Genomic DNA, 18,245 nt, shown 5'->3' with positions numbered 1-18,245 from the left:
TGAAATACTATCTGTAAAATTATCTATGTAAACAAACCTCATCACTTGAGAAGGTAGGTGATGCGGACGTCGTGGAAGACATTTTGTCCCGTAACGCTCGCCGTACTGTTGGGGGGGAGAAGCGGTGGGGGGGAGACGTTCATGTTGCTGCAGTCTGCAGTCTGACCGCTAGATGTCGCTGAAAATTACACACTGTAGCTTTAATACTCATTACTTTATTCTGTAGGATAATGTTAGAGAACATTTTACCAAGTCAGCACAGAAATACCCCACTGGATTTTATGGTCACATCAGAAAGCCGGTGGGCTTAGCTACTGGATGACAGAATAAGAGGCTCTCAATTGGAAAGTTACATTTTTCCTAACACTTTAAAGAAGGATTATGCAACTGCATTAAAATATTAATTTATTAGTCTGTATTCCTTGTATTTTTTTTTTCACAGCTCTGAAAACCAAGCCCCTCTACAGCATTTACTATTTAATACTGTAATTAGAATGCTTGTTTCCTGGAACCCCTTTATCTGAGTCAATTTCTTGGAAGCACAAGTTCTTTCCTCATCTTTTAAAGTGATCATTTCACATCATATTTTTGCATTTTTAATGTAAGTTTCCGAGTTAAGTATGTCGTCCATCTGGCATTCCATCTATATAATGAATTTTGCATGAAAGTTGGTATTATTCCCTTATGGCTTTTTGTAAGGAATAAATACAAAGTTAAAAAGGTCAAGTGAGCCCATTTCCCTGATATGTGTCTTGTACAGCAGCACTTGGTGCTACCTGCAGCCTGTAATGAAAATTAGCAGAAACTAGGGTAACTTAATGCAGGACTGTAGAACACAGATAGTGTCTGGAGGATTGATAAACTGTGAAAAAAAGGTGGAGAAATAATAGAACAAAGAAGGGAAACATGTGAAATAGTTAAAGACAATGACTACAACCAAAAAGAAGGACATAGCTGTATTAAAACTAATCTGTTTATATCTGCATGGATGTAACCATATCACCTCCTAGATTTGGATTTCAGGACCTCAGACAGTTGCCTGATACCTGCCCTTTCTCAGCTATAGACATGCTTGTCGGGAATTGACTGGGGGAAAGACATCGCTTTTTTGATAAATTGTACAATTCTCTTGCTTGTCTGTGCCTGTCAGAATACATCAGTCGCCTGACTAACCCATCAGTTCAAGGCAGCCTAAATGCCCAGCTATTGTTACACCCCCACCTCCGTCCACACCGCCTGCTGCAGGAATAGAAGCATTTAGCCATGCTTGAAAAGTCTTTTCATCTCAGCATGTAGGGCTCTATTACACTGATATGGCCATAACAGAATGCTTTAAAGGCAACATTGAGACATTCGACACACTGTTAGTTTGTGTACATAGCTGGAAGCTGAATGCTTAACACATAAATCTTTAGTAGATGAGGGGTGAGAGGCAGCAGGGTGTTGATATAGAAGGTAAAACCGTGGGGTTTATCATTAAGCCTCAGCATTTTTGCTGGTATTATAATTCACACTTCTCGCTTTTCCTTAACGTAGTGTGAAGACTTTTCACCACTCACTGAGAATTTACCTTTAATGCATACACACACAAACTGAATTCAAAATCGATTTAAATCTCTACTTTAAAAACAAGCTCAAAATAAAAGAAAGCTGTTTTTTTGTATGTCTGACAAGAAAACACTCTGAAGGCAGTTATACATCGATGTGACTGGTAGTATGTTAATATTTATTATAAAAAATAAATCTAATCATCCATCCATGTTCTGGTGCTTATCCATCAGGATCACAGTGGGATAGTGACTTAAGTAATCTATGGATGAAAGGTGGGGTACACCCTGGACAGACTAACAGAGCTGCACTGAAAAACAAAAACATTCACACTCATGCTCTCACCCCAGGGCAATTTAGGGCCCTCACTTGACTTTATAGTTTAATCGTTGACTTAATGATTTTTTGCTTTGTGAGAGAAGCCAGTGTACCCAGAAAGATACCATACATGCACATGGAAGACATGCAAAGTCCATGAAGAAGGACCCAAGGCTGGAAATCAAACCCAGGATTACATGTTACAGACTGCTCCACCAATACAGGTCCCAATCAGCACAACACAGTTATAGAAGAATATATAGAGAATGCAAACAGAAGTTATAGATATAGAGGAAGACATTTTGAGCAGAGAAATTCAGTATGTCATTGACATCACCTTTGGTTAACTGTTTCGGATATTTACACCAAGTCTAATTACAGGTGCTAATATCTAACTATCTTTAAAATAATATTCTATCAAGAGCTTTCTATAAAGGAGCCTGACCTTATGTAAAGACAGTAAATTCCCCCTTAAACCTAACAGCCTTGTTGGCTGCCATTAAGAGACAGCAATGACTGGCAATGAATCTTTTAAGTCCATATTGAGGAATTTTTTGTTTACTCTTTAATTGTGGATTGTTTTCCAGTATGACCTGCCTATTCAAGTTCATCTGAGGTTATTCAGATCCAAACGTACGGCACAGATGAAAACCCTTTTTTACGTTTTTGAACCATTCAGAGATGGACTTTTCTTTTTTTTTCTTTTCCAGCTTTTTATTGTCATTACACAGTCACAAGTACAGAGAAATGAAATGAACTCTCTACATTTAACCAATCCCCTTGGGGAGCAGTGGGCTGCTATTGTGTGGCGCCCTGCAGAGCAATGTGGTGTTACGGGTCTTGTTTAGGGACCCAGAGTGGCAGTCTGTGGGTGTGGGGCTTGAAATCAGATCCTCTGGATCCTCCGTCATGCTATGCCTCCTGGTGTGCTGTTGAGCTGCCTGTTTGTCCTTAATTATAACTTCAGAAAATGAGTTATTATTCAGAATTTTCTTGTAGGCAACAGAATTTTTGCTTTATTCAGTTCCAGTAAGACACCAAAATTCAGGCAGATGCAATTAAATTATAACAAAGGACCAGGTGGGTTTATGCAGCCTTTGTTTCTCTGTCTAAATTAGATCAAAATGTTAAAAACTCTTTTTGTATTCAGTCAGATAGGCTTTGTTCAATTTTAAAGCTTGTTTCATGATGTGACATAAGAAAAACACTACAAAATTACAAATTAGAGAAAATCTTTTTCACAACACTGTATAAAGATTTGGAACCTAATGGCTTTGACTAAAACATAGTGTTAAGTAAAGTTTTGTGTTGCTGGCAATGTTTTTATCCTAAAAGATTCTATGCTAAGGCTAGCATGCAGCCTTTGACTGGAATCGGTCCAATGGTATGCTTTATTTTATGTGGGAAAATTAAAGAACTATCTGTTCAGACTTTGTGAAGTTTGTGACACAAAAGTTGTACAATATTTTTTATTTTTTATAATTTCCTTTATTTACCAGGTAAACCCTGTTGAGATCTGGATCTCATTTTCAAGGGGGACCTGGGCAGAGATATGACATACACTAAAACTTGGTTACAAAAATAAAACCAATTAATACATATGCACAAATATAAAACAATAAAAGCTATTTAAAAGATATGACACTGTTTCATAGAAGCTAGTTGTCTATCTTTAAGAACCGCTCGAAATAAGTCCAATGAAATAGTGTCCGACACCTTGAGCTCAGACTGGAGCTGATTTCACGCTGTAGGAGCCAACACAAAACAATAGTTTCTTTGAAAATCTGGATTTTCTAAATAAATAAAAAGAAAAAGGGTCTGTAAAAGAGTTTTGTGACAATGACCGGAAATTTATAAAACTAGTAGTTGAACGGCTTGCTGGGAGTAAAGCTGACATAAATCTCTAATAGTATGAGACCAACAGATATCTATATTTTGATGTGTTTAGTCAGAGACTCATTTACTGGTAAAAATGATTAGTATATATGTAGCTCAAGAGACCCTGTAGTTGCTTGTTCCTTTTGAGTAGTCTCTCTGACTTGTAAGCCTAAAAATAATAATAAAAAAATTCTCTAGATGTATAGATATTATAAAATACTAGATCAGTGTTAGAAAAAACTCTGCAAAATACAGTTTTATATATATATATTTTAACTGTAGTCATTATATTCCTTTCAGGTGATGATTTGTTTTTACTTACCATACATTAAATTAGCCCATTGATAAATTAAGCGTTTTGGGTGCTTTATAAATCATAGTGGAAAAAAAAGCTACAGGCTACCATACATATGAGTATTAATTGGTAATGACCAGTTTGCCAAATTCTGCATAATAATATATCTCTTAAAACTGATGTATTGATGTATTGTGTGTTTACCTTTACTATTTTTATTATTAAGAACAAAGTATTAATTCTAAAAAATAGTGACTGATAGTAATTAAGATTCCTTAACGAGGAACGTGCTGAGAACATGCTGTACAGAAAGCAATATGTTTATGTCTACATGACTTTAACTCAGTTGTGATATTCCTAGTTAGAACTTTTTACATGTTTCTGGTTATTCATGTTGGTCATTATTTTCATTAAAAGGTTATCTTGGCTTGTTTGCAAATGCACAGAACATGTAGGGTTGTGTGGAGGTTTTCAGAGCACCCAAATGCAGAGTCGGACGCTAAGGTGTTTTTTGGAAGATTTAATGAAAAAACGCAAAAATACAAAATCCAAAGTCCAGAACTGATCGACATGTAAAACTCAAGAACCAAAAAAGCTAAGAGACAAGAGGGAAGGTTAAACCAAAGAAAATGATGAGAATCCAGCAAAGAGTAAGTGAACAGGAGTGTATATATGGGAGACAGAAACAATGGGAGGACTAATTAGCTGATAGAGAGCAGGTCTAGAAAGACGTAAGGTAAGGGAAAGGAGACTGGCACAAAAGGGCAACAGAGGGTAACTTGAAAAATAAAAAAAAAGCAAAGTGTAACTGAAAACTTAAAAGAAACTTAAACAGAAGTCCACAGAGGGAACAATCATGACAGAACAGCCTTGCATCAACCCTACATACCTGCCATGAGTATAAGCCCTCACTTAAACTTAATTACAGATCATTTTATTCTAATAGTTATTACTTTTGTATAATTTTGAGGTTAGATTCTGTTGTACAAAAAAAATTAAGCTCCTCGTTTTTTTGCCACTGCACATACATGAATAATAATGCAGAAGGTTTTTTTTTATAAGGCAGCAAACTTGAGTAAATATACAGTATATACAGATAAGCTTTTTTCATTAAAGTTTGTTTGACTTCTTACTGATGTAAAAATTGTTGCCAATAAAAAAAAAAAAAAAGAATTTTAGTGTCCTTTTCAAACTGGCCATGAGACACGGCATGTTTATTTACTTGAAGAGCATCTAGGATGTTATTTATTTATTATTTTCATCAAGCTGCATCTGTACCTCTTAAGAAAACCCAGTAAACGTACACATTTTTCCTCTCTCCGCTCAGTGTTGTCCCCCAAGCAACAGAGAGCCTTTTTTCTATAAAGAAGCATCTAGGTTGTTTCCACATCGTACACCTGCCTGTATTTACTTCCTTTGCATTAATACATGCTTTGTTGTTGTTTTAATTACTCTGCAAACTGTGGACTGATTAAAAAATGCATAAATAAAAGTATGTGATTTTTTTTTCCATCTGCTGTTCACATATTATACATTTGAAAGGAATATCTTGTTTTAACATAAAATTAGTTTCTGTTTAAAGGCTATGAGCCATTAATAATTGTAACCCCAAAAGCTAACTCTCTTGGCATCTTCACATGTTTTTAATCCAGATTAATTGGTCCTGCAGGATGAGGCTGATGACTCGGAGACGTCATTTATTCAAAATTAGTTTTTTAATATACAGGTGCTGGTCATAAAATTAGAATATCATGAAAAAGTAGATTGATTTCAGTAATTCCATTTAAAAAGTGAAACTTGTATATTATATTCATACATTACATACAAACTCATATATTTCAGATGTTTATTTTGTTTAATTTTGATGATTACAAATGACAACAAATGAAAATCTCAAATTCATCATATCAGAAAATTAGAATATTGTGAAAAGGTTCAAAATTGATGGCCCCTGGTGCCACACTCTAATCAGCTAATTAACTCAAACCACCTGCAAAAGCCTTTAAATGGTCTTTCAGTCTAGTTCTATAGGCTACACAATCATGGGGAAGACTGCTGACTTGACAGTTGTCCAAAAGACGACCATCGACACCTTGCACAAGGAGGGCAAGACACAAAAGGTCATCGCTAAAGAGGCTGGCTGTTCACAGAGCTCAGTGTCCAAGCACATTAATAGAGAGGCGAAGGGAAGGAAAAGATGTGGTCGAAAAAAGTGTACAAGCAAGAGAGATAACCGCACCCTGGAGAGGATTGTGAAACAAAACCCCTTCAAAAATGTGGGGGAGATTCACAAAGAGTGGACTGCAGCTGGAGTGAGTGCTTCAAGAACCACCACACACAGATGTATGAAAGACATGGGTTTCTGCTGTCGCATTCCTTGTGTCAAGCCACTCTTGAACCACAGACAGCGTCAGAAGCGTCTAAAGAGAAACAGGACTGGACTGCTGGTGAGTGGTCCAAAGTCATGTTCTCTGATGAAAGTAAATTTTGCATTTCCTTTGGAAATCAAGGTCCCAGAGTCTGGAGGAAAAGAAGAGAGGCACTTCATCCACGTTGCTTGAAGTCCAGTGTAAAGTTTCCACAGTCAGTGATGGTTTGGGGTGCCATGTCATCTGCTGGTGTTGGTCCATTGTGTTTTCTGAGGTCCAGGGTCAACGCAGCCACATACCAGGAAGTTTTAGAGCACTTCATGCTTCCTGCAGCTGACCAACTTTTTGGAGATGCAGATTTCATTTTCCAACAGGACTTGGCACCTGCACACAGTGCCAAAGCTACCAGTACCTGGTTGAAGGACCATGGTATCCCTGTTCTTAATTGGCCAGCAAACTCTCCTGACCTTAACCCCATAGAAAATCTATGGGGTATTGTGAAGAAGAAGATGCAATACACCAGACCCAACAATTCAGAAGAGCTAAAAGCCACTATTAGAGCAACCTGGGCTATCATAACACCTGAGCAGTGCCACAGACTGATCGACTCCATGCCACGCCGGATTGCTGCAGTAATACAGGCCAAAGGAGGCCCAACTAAATACTGAGTGCTGTACATGCTCATACTTTTCATGTTCATACTTTTCAGTTGGCCAACATTTCTATAAATCCTTTGTTTTTATTGGTCTTCAGTAATATTCTAATTTTCTGATATGATGAATTTGAGATTTTCATTTGTTGTCATTTGTAATCATCAAAATTAAACAAAATAAACATCTGAAATATATGAGTTTGTATGTAATGTATGAATATAATATACAAGTTTCACTTTTTAAATGGAATTACTGAAATCAATCTACTTTTTCATGATATTCTAATTTTATGACCAGCACCTGTATTTTATCCATATGATATAATTTCAGGGAAAGAGTATTCATCTCCTATCACTTATTAGGTCTATTTCAAGAAAAATGTAACCCGTTTTGTCTCTAGCAGTGGAGTCTTGTGCAGTGAGTATATGTGTTATGAGTGTTTTTTCATGGGAAATTAAACCTGCTCAAACCAGGTCTGTCATAATCACTCTTTTGGTGATTATTGGCTCTTGCATATTTATCTTATGTATCCATATATTCTCTGTTAGAAATGTTTATGGTGAAATCAAGTTCCTTCTCCCTTGCCCATCTGTGGTAAATTATAACCATGTAGGTACATCAGATACACTTTATTAATAAAACAGGTGTCAAGATCATCAGTTCTTAACAGAGGAAAACTAAAAGCATTAAATATCAGTGCATTCATATGAATATATTCAATCAATGTAAAATGATTAGTTTTTGGTTGCATTTTGAAACGCTGACCTTAATTCAAGCTTAAAAGGTCCTGGGGTTACTGATGAGAGGGTCTTGTGGTCTTCAGTATTCAGCCTCTTTTGTGGTACAGCTAGTGGCTGTGGACACAGAATTGTGTGACCTACTGAGGAGGATGTGCAAAGTTCCAGCTGTGTTGGGATGTAAGAATGTAAGAAATCTTTGAAAATTTGGTAAGAAGTCTGTACAACCTGCAGATGGTCCAGTTGCTCGTTGTGCAGGTGAAAAAGAATTGACAGTATTTTCATATCAAAGACATAAATGCACAAATAACCAATAGGGGGTTTTCAGTGACGTCACTGGCCAGCTTCCGGTCCGCCATCTTGGGTGGCATATTATCGTATATCATATATATCATGTCGCGAATGGATAAGTACGCCAGCACGCTAGAGCCACCAGATCATGGAACATATCTGAGGAAATGTTCCGTGATCGACCATATGGACCCCTATGCCCTCCACGGCGCCTTGTTTAGCACTAATCCAGATGATTGGCCAAATGTAGAGCATGGTGACATAGTTCATTACCTGGTGTTCAGTGAAAACCCTCTGCACACTCTTGAGGAAATGAGAGCGTACAAGGGTCTAGAGGCTCACAACCAGTTCACATCTGGTTGGGTATGAGATGTCGAAGTGATGTACATGAAGGAAATCGCCATCATATGTGGACGGGTGAGTTTTAATAAGATGGTAAAAATGTAAACAATCCGACGCAGGGCTCGCTATGCTAGGTGGCTAACGGCCGGCGGTGCGCGAACAGTTCCAAAGCTACAAGTCCTTGGAGTCTCATGTGCAGTTTACGAATGGATGGGTTCAGGAGCTGCAGCTCATAAAGCCAGCAAACAGTGCTAACCGTTAGTGCTAACAACCACTCAGGCATGTAATGTACTTTTAACTAGCTGCTATGTGTTTCAAAGGTTTGGTTAGTAACATTAACTGCCAAACCTCCCTAAACCCTCCGGGTTTTTCACATATTTGAGCCTTTTCCCGCTGGTTGAAATCAAGTTAAGGTGAAATTAATCAAATTAAAACACGGCTGAGAGAGGGAGTCCAGTACGCGGTAGTCATAGGCAGTAGTCTGAGTAGCGGCGGCGGAGGCAGTCAACATTGCGGCCACGGAAAGTAATACGTCATGACGCCCAAGCCCTATTATTAATATATTCTTACATGTTTTAAATGCTTGACAGTTAATTACCTGTGACAAAGTGAGCACTGCAGACTCTGGCGTATTCCAGCTTAACACCGTCCAAATCGGACCTGGATATCCGTGTCAGCCATAGGTGACGGCGTTGTTCAGATAGCTGTTTTGTTTTTTCACATTGATTCACGATTACGGCTGGTATGCGATAGAGCGTTGATCTCCACCTACACGGGCCGTGCAACCAACAATTACACACGATTTCACCATTTTTCACTGTCAATACTGCCTAAGGCTGCCCCCCAATATGGCGGACGCGCTGAGTAGTCACGTGAGCGTGACGTCACCTGAAAACCCCCTATTCCTGTTTTGGTTGTGAAATAGCAATTCAATAGATATATCTGCATGGCACATATGCCACCTTGTGACAGTTTTACATGGCTGCATTCAATCTATAATCTGTCATGTAATTCATCCATTGTTTAATCTTCCATATTGGTATAACAGAATCATATTTCAAGTTCTTAGTGTTGTCATGTTGTAAATAAGTAAATATTGTCAGAACAATTGAGATCAAAATCATTGTATAAGTGTTTAACTCATTATGAAGAGAATGCCTCTTCCTTTATTTATCTCTTCCTCTTTTTAGGTTACTTCAAAAATCACATTTTGATATATTTTATACATCCCCAGCACAGCAGAACTACACATTTTATTTCTCCATGATGGTGTAGCCGACTTTCAGTTCTACAAAAATGCAGAAGTTCTTCGGTCTCCATTATTCTGATACTTATGTGTATGAAAGACTGTATACATTTTACAAATATTTCACAGGTCATTTTGGTTAAATCACATTGTTGCACATTGCAAACACAGAACCATAAAAAAACATCAAACTGCTTCACATTTCCTTTTTTCATATTGGTAGTTCAGACTCCCGGCTCCCCTGATCTGACTGTGGTGACACATCTCTTCTTCATCTGGTCCACACAGTCACTATTATGTTTTATCTTAATGCTTGACTATTTAATTATAAGGATATCTACGATAATTCTTTTTGGGAAAACAAGGTTTATTTCACCTCATAGGACAGATATAAATAAATGTGGAAAAAGTGCTCTCTAAAAAGTTAACCCAGCTCAAATTTAAATTCATTTCTTGAATAGGTAACAAGTAATGGAATCAACTTGACTTATCCTAATTTATGTGGTTTATAAGTTAGCAAGTTGTATAGGTTAAGTTGGGCAAACTTAATTAGTCGTTACCAGTGGAGGTAATTAATTGTAGTTGGACCTGCATTCTCTTTGTAGACTAACTTATTTCAGAATGTACTGTATTTATCCTGTTTTTCTAGCTGGTTATTACCTTTAAACAGAGCCTAACTTTTAAAAGTCTGAGCCATCCCTCCAAACTACCAACAGCTCCATCCCAGGTCTGAAGCAGGCGATCATTACAGGAGACCTGATCACCTTCTGACCTCATTATTGCAGCTAAAGACGTGCTGCTCTTTGTTCTTTCTGCTGGATGTGGCACCTTCTCCCTGCACCTGGTTGACTTTATCTCCGCTCTTCTTTTTTTCCTACTAACAGGCTGCTTTTTTCAATGGGGACTGAGCAGTTTTATTCAGCCAGAGTTCTATGAAAGCAAGGGAATTAAATTTCAGTTAGGAGCAATTATGATAACGGATTAAACAAGGGGAGCTAATTGTGGTGGATTTACTTTAATTTCTTACTTTGTTACTCTGAGCTTTAACTGTGGTATTAATAATGCAATTACAGTTGTTCTTATAGTTATTGTGTTCTGGTGTTTTGTACGTTATTTTTCCCCCCAGTTTTTTCATTTCATCAGTGGATAGAGGCTTTATGTTTGCAGGAGTGTGTGTTGGGTAATCTGGCAGCTTCTCCAGCCTCAGGAGGGCCTGAGTCCGAGGAGTGAGGGAAATGAAAGTGGAGGGATGATAGTGGAGGGGGGCACCCTCAGAGAGCCAGGGATCATTGATGGGGCTCTCTGGAGAGAAGAACAAACAAACTTTAAATCAGAAAGGATGAGAGGGGCCATGGCCTGCAGAAATAGAAGCCTAACAGTGTGTGTATGTGTGTGTGTTTGTGTGTGTGTCTACAAGCTCCTTGTTTAGTGTGTTTGGGCGCACTTTCTGTGTGTGCCTGCACAGCTCATTCAGCTGAGTGTGAAAAGTTTCACAGTCTGTGTAAAGTCACGTAGATAAATGAAATCGGGGCTTATGGTACAGTATAAGCAAGGTTTTTCCAGGGGTGTAAAGAGGCTTATAGGTAGCTAGTAATGTCGCCAGGAGGGTTTGCTGTGCTCGCAGAAAGGTGCCTGAAACTCTTAGGATCGCTCAACAAGCTTTGCAAGGGAAGATAAGGCAGCTGCAAACCATTCTGGAGCCATAAGCAAAGATTAGATCCGCTAAAAATTTTGCCCAACAGAAAACACAGTCACCAGGCATAAAAGTATTTTCCCTGGGGAAGTCAGCTGTTTAATATACTGAATGAAACATAACCCCAGTGCCAACATTATTTAGTCAGACATTCATATTGAACATGTTTACACATTACTTTAAAGGATTTTAAAGTTCATACTCTGTTCCAAGCAGATGTTTACTCACTTATTGACTGCTCTATTATCAATTTTAAAGTATTGCATTTTAAAATCAAAACCTTATATTTCTATATATTTTACATGTTTTCAATGGAGTTTTTTTTTGCAATTTATCTTAGTTGCATAGATTCAAGTCTCTGGGGTTGGAAGGCGCCCTTGCCATAAACCTCTATTTTTTAACTTTTCCCACAGTAACACAGTGCAAACCCAAATTGAGACCATGACTTGGCCACTCCAAAACATTCATATTATTTTCAGTCAAAAGCAAACAATTTTTACATTATTGAAGTTATTGTATTTTTGCAATTATAACCCCCTTGATGTATCCCATGGATCTGAACATATTCCTTCTAAAGTTTGTTTACATTTCTAAGGTTTACAAACAATAATAATTCTATATAATTACGTACTGCACCATTCTTCCAATGTCTACAAATATCTGCAATATGACATATGTTTGACAAAATTACTTTGCAGAAATTTACATTGCAGACAACAATCCAAATAATTTCTTTAACAGTATCCTACTTTATCCATTTAAAAAGCAGCTCTTATGTGTGTGTTTGCAGGGAGGTAGTTGTCCTTGTTAGCCCTTTCACAACAAGAGACTACCATCACATTTATAACTAGTATAAATAGATAATGTAAACAAAAGGGATATTAATGAATACATTCTTCATGAGACTAAATGGAATAATAAGCTATTTTAAAATCTGTTATGTGGATTACAGGGCTGGTTACATACTAACTACAATCACACCCTCACCCTAGATATCTGATTGTTTTACTTAAAATCCTTTATTTTATTGCACTAGCTTTGTTCTAAGCAGAAAAAAAAACGAAGATAACAAATTAAAGCGGCAGGTCACCTAATATAAACCTGGTTAAAAGGGCATATATGACCATCAACCCTGACATCTGCTACTCTTTTGGTGCCAAATAAACTGTCATAAAATTTTATTGTTATCTTTCCACTTAAAAATATTGAACAGCAGGTTTCCTCTTGTTAAAAGAGAGTATATACTTTCCACTGATGTCAAGTGCATGCTTAGTGTGAGCTATTGCTGCAAAACAGGGTTAAAATGGAATATCTTGATGGAGTCAACTACTCACTCTCTCCAAATGCTTGTTTAGGAGAAGGGAATGCTGCAAAGGCAATTACCTATAATTCATTGGATTTTCATAGCCATTTTTACTATTAAAACTAAAAATCACTTTTTTTATCAACAGTGATAGAATAGGAACGTGTAACTGAGGATAAATTAGTTGATTTTGTAAAGTACCTTGATATCACAGATGTTATAAAAAAGTACTATGTAAATGTGATTAACAAAATTGAACAGAATGTGTATAAGTTAAAGACCAAACTGTCCTCAACTTTTAGTTTTTTTTTTGTGTGCAAGTTTTATTTTGAAAACTGTATGTGTGACCATAGCAAGATAACGAATCTGGCATGATTTACGTAACTGGATCTGATCACTTCTACCTTAGTGAAAAAAATACCCTGCTCTTAGAAACTTTTGATCAGGGAAGGAGGTTAAAGAAAATGTTTGTATTATGTCATGCAAAAAAGCAATTATTCTAAACATATGACCCTTGGATTCAGAGAGCATGCTGACACATTTTAATTGGAACAAAACAAACACAAAAAGTTAAATGGCACAAAAACATTTTCTGTCTTTTACAGGGAGGATCCTTTTATCTTTACAGGGGGCTTCTTTTTCACAGTGCTCCCCCTGAGGTGTTGCTCTCTTTGCATCCATCAGTTGGTTTACTTTTCTGAAAAAGATTTTTTTTTTCATCATCTAATGCTGTTGTGTTCTCTCTCTCTGCACACAATGACAAAACCAGAGGTGCCTTTGAGGTGAAGTTAATGAGGCCACACTGCTGAGAAAAAAGGATAGCTAAAAAGTGTTTATTTGTTAATCAAATACTTAGCCTGGAATAAACCAAGGAGCTTAAATTCCCTGAAATTCTTCAACTTTTTTTAACATAAAAAAATGCTCAGCTATCGGTACTTATAACAAGTACTGATTAGAATTGAATCTTTATGTGTTGCAGTAATTCACCAAATATCAAAGTCAATTTATATTTGTATATCTCTTTGCTGTCTTTCACAGTATCATACCAGGTGAAACAGGGCACATGTGAGGTGGTGGCTATCCATCGCTGCTGCAACAAGAATAAGATCGAGGAGCGCTCTCAAACCGTTAAGTGTTCCTGCTTTCCCGGGCAGGTGGCTGGGACGACCAGAGCCAGACCCTCCTGTGTGGAAGGTAAATAAATACGTGTGCTTTTCTTTATATTAATGGTGGAATAACTCTATCATCTTTCTCAAGCGTCACTCTGAAAGAGCTTGAGCCAGTTATAATTTTTAGGGGTGAGAGGTAAGGCTGTCTGCCCTGGGTGTCCTTTTGTCATGGGGGGGGGCGCTATCTTCCGTAGAATAAAAGCATGGACAAACAAAAAAGGAGAAAGTCAAAGTAGATGTGGTGTATAACTGTGTGAGCAATATAAGAAATATTGGTATATTCAAATTTCAAAACAATATTCGTCAGTAAAAAATAATGATTACTTTATTCTGCAGTAGACAGAAAAAAAAAAAATTAAATAACTCCTCCTAATTCAGACTCAGTGGAACCTTCAAACATTGTTAAGAGCATTATAAGCTGATTATTACCGGCACTAAATAACTCCTGTGTTGCTTCAGAGGGTGTTTATGCTTCTGTCTTTTAGTTTAGGATAACATAGAACTTTCTATGAACCGTTGCACATATGGTAGACATTAATTGTGTCCCTTGGGGATTTTTTTTAACATGAAATGGAAAGTAATCATTGGGGCAAGTAATGGAAGCTCTGTCATTTCGGTTTTCTGCTTCTTTATGAAACAGTGTTTTGGATGTTCACATTTCAAACTAGAAAAGGTTTATTCTTCTTTACCAGGGTGATTAATTATTTACACAGGATTTCTGATGCATAAGTTTTTGTTCTATTTTTACAACTTTCCATTATAAGGGAACCATTGCAAAAATATGTCATATAAAACACTAACATCTTGTCTGACAATGTCTGACTCTAATGAATAAAACTGAACAATAGAAAGAAAAAAGGAATGACAGATAGTATGCTCAGCGTGGTCTTAACTTGAAATGTCAGTTGAGGTTTTCTTTCCTGACTTTATTTGTTATCCCCATGTACATCTGAGTTCTGTTATTACCATCTAATTCACATCGTTGTCTAAAACATTAAGGTGATGTTAGTTAGAGATGCTATTATAACCTCGGGTATGTGTAAAGTTTTTTTTTGGCTTTTTTATTCGGACTGACCGGTTGAGTTGTCTAGGATATCCCCTGCCTTTTCCTCAATGACCATGAGAAAGCAGCATCCCTCCAGATATTAAACAGGTTCAGAAAATGAATGGATAAAATAATGTAAACTAATGCATAATACCTTGTCTTCCACACATCATTCCCTGTGTGGCTAAAAAATTGCAGTTAATAGTTAATATTTTTAGATTTTTTGAAGGAGCCCATGAAAAACAGCACGGATTTCACATCAAAATGAAAAAAATAAAATAAAATAGTAAAAGACATAACTACACTGGAAATCATCTAAAGGAAGTGTCTGCTGCTGTATACGATAAAATATCTACAGTATGTCACATGTAAGAATAATCCGGGACAGCGGTGGGGCAGAGGTTACGCATGGTTCTGTGCAGAGGCTTTGGTCCTTTCATGCAACCATTACATGTTTGACTCTTGGCCTGATGACCTCTGCAACTTGTTTCTCCCCCTCTGAAAACAATGGTCACAAGACCTTAAACAATAATCTAAAAAAGCAATAATAAGAATGATTAACTAGAGCAGAGGTTCCAGCTTTCAGATTCATATTGGCTGCTTTTCAAAAAACACCTGAGTAGATAGTTATTAGCAGGGTAACTTAACAAAGCAAGTGGTAAATTCCACAGCTTTTGCAACACACTAGTTGTAACTGTGACACCATTTCCAGACACAATCTTTGACTTCTGTGATAAATTAATAGAGCGTGCATTGTTTTAGAGCAATGACACAATTGTAAATGACAATTTTATCTATGGTCTATTGAGTTTATTTCTTTCTATGCTGCACTGGCTTCATGCTATTCAATGATTAAAATATTTCCCATCTGCAGTTTGTTGAAATTAACTCAAATGCATTATAAACAATAAGAGAAATCAGCTTAAAACAAAACAATAACGATTATTTAAATTGAAGTGTGAGAAATAATGCTGTATCTCACATATATATTGGAGAAAAAGAAGAGTCATAAAATTATAATAAATAACTAAATCTGAGTCGAAGCTGTTGTATAAATAAAACCAGACTAAATTCTCTCAAAGCTGCATTTGATGAAAATAGTATGATTGCATAAATGACTGGAACAAACTAGATGGTGAAATTAATATATATTCAGCTTAAATGCCAAGTCCATAAATGACTGTGTTAAATGATATTGGTCTCATCTTCTATTAAACATACTTTAGGTTTTATTGAGGCTAGCTACCAGAACCATTCCACATTGTTAAGTTATCCATACAAACACATATATGTGCAACCCTGTCTCCTGATGTATGAATATGTGGCTGTGGAAATGACAAACAGACGGATGGAAGTCCTTGGTGGCTTCCATAGACTGCTGTTAAACCTGTTTGTCCTCTCCATGAGCTCCTTCTTGGAAAGAAACAAGCAGTGTCACTGACCCCTATCATCTGCAGACGCTCTGCAGAGATCAAGCCCACAAACAAAGACACCCACACACAGCATAAGCCAACCTGATCGAATCACGCTGCGATAGCCCCCCTGCCAGAGGAAGATACATGGTTGCCTCAGACTAGAGTGGAGCCAGTGACCCGCCAAAGCGCAGGGGTTATTCAAACTGTTTAGGTCAGCTGGAGAGGATGGAAACTGATTCAAAGCTCCCACTAGAGAGACTCTATCAGATTTTCAGTCGTCTGTTTTTGTGATTTTCTATGTGGATGGAAAATCCAAATATTCCAACTTGAATTTAAAAATTATATTTTTTTTTCTTCATGGTTGATAAAAAAATATAATTATAAAAACTTAATAGTAAAATAATGATAATTAAATATATTCTCCTTTATGTCACTCAAGCAACAAAATACATTCTCATTTTAATAATTTATTTTTTTCTAATGTGAACATGATATCTACATATTAAATATAAAGCATTATAAACTGATAAATGGTTATATTTAACACCTTATTAAAATTATAGTAATAATCTGCTGCTGTCCAGGAGAAAAGGTCACCCATCCACATCCAGGCCTCCTCTGTCTTTACATTAATTATCTTGCTGTTCCTTTATTTGACCAGTAGGAGGAGCTTTCCACTCTATAATGGCTTTATCACCAGCATACCTGCTGCCTCATTTCTGCTGCACTGTTTTCAGGCAATAAAAAGAGTAGATTTGTTTTTTAACCTCTTTGATGAGTTCCTAGATGGGAACTGTTGCTTGATAATGATAAAATCGGGCAACCATGGCAGAGATGATTGGCTGGGTAATGAAAGTCAGGAGAAATAAGGAATTGCGTAAACTTCACTAACCTCTCAGAATAGTCATTGCCACAGCCCCTTTCTTTTGTTTGTTCAAATCCAGGGCTTTGCTAAAAGGTATAAAATGACACCGATGATAAGCTAATAGGTTTACCATTTGATTGAACCTCACTCAGTAATAAACTTGTTTTGACGTTTTTAATGAACTTTTTCCTCTGACACCCAATTCTTACACAGAATCAGCACCCTTCTTTCACTTCTCTAGTTTGTATCTTATCTCTGGCATCCACCTCCTCTCACAGATTGAGGGCTCAGCAGTACTATGCTGTGATTCACGTTTGACCTCTGAGTCTGGGGTAAAAACATCTCTCCTCATCCTTTTTATTCTAAAGCACACAAACACATGTTGATGGACACTCCTCAGCCTCTTGTTATTATTTCATTCTAACAGCTCAACAACATATGGATTAACACGATCCCCTCTCAGCAGGTGCTTTGTGTGGAAAAAGCTCCAGTGTAAATGGGGCTACATTATTGATGATGGGTGAAAAATGAGTAAACCTTCCTGCTTGCAGGCATGTGGTGCTGCACACTTTTTTTTATCACAACACTCTTGAAAACCTTTTTTTCCTGTCCTTTTTCTGTTTCAACATTAGAGGTGGTACTATGCGTGAGAATAATTACATTTTGTTGGAAAATTAACACCAATTTACATGAAAAAAGCATAAGTCTTAATGTCAATAGTTTCAGAAAAGTAGTTTTGGTAATATACAGAAAACTAGTGGTCAGTTAAATGATAGTAAATCAATCATTAGTAGTCAAATTTCTGCAGTGACAAATGATAAGGACTGATATAAATACTAGAGTCCACATTTATATACAATATAATACGCAAATTCTACCTTATGTACATTTGTTCGGTAGAGAAACAATTCTCACAGTGATGCTAAATAATATTACTTACATGACTATTGCAATGCTATACACTATAAATTATACTGTTTGATATTGCGATATTTTTCACTTTTCAAAATAGGAAAAGCAATAGACCATAACGTTTAAGTAACTCAGTGTCGTATGACAAGCTGGATGAAGAGCCATG

General features: G+C 36.9%; 1 protein-coding gene across 1 annotated transcript in view; it reads left to right on the top strand.

Annotated features, from left to right (window-relative positions):
• Positions 1–18,245, top strand: part of tafa4b (TAFA chemokine like family member 4b) — a 63,841-nt gene that overhangs the window by 21,196 nt on the left and 24,400 nt on the right. Inside the window, exon 4 of the mRNA XM_038291813.1 lies at positions 13,712–13,867. Within this exon, the coding sequence (XP_038147741.1) occupies positions 13,712–13,867 (156 nt within the window). The remainder of the gene's footprint in view (positions 1–13,711; positions 13,868–18,245) is intronic.

This window comes from Cyprinodon tularosa, unplaced genomic scaffold, assembly GCF_016077235.1.
Source record: "Cyprinodon tularosa strain WSP-4 unplaced genomic scaffold, ASM1607723v1 ctg300, whole genome shotgun sequence".
Classification (NCBI taxonomy): Eukaryota; Metazoa; Chordata; class Actinopteri; order Cyprinodontiformes; family Cyprinodontidae; genus Cyprinodon; species Cyprinodon tularosa.
Note: the sequence above shows the minus strand (reverse complement) of the source record. Positions and strands in the feature narration are given on the sequence as shown.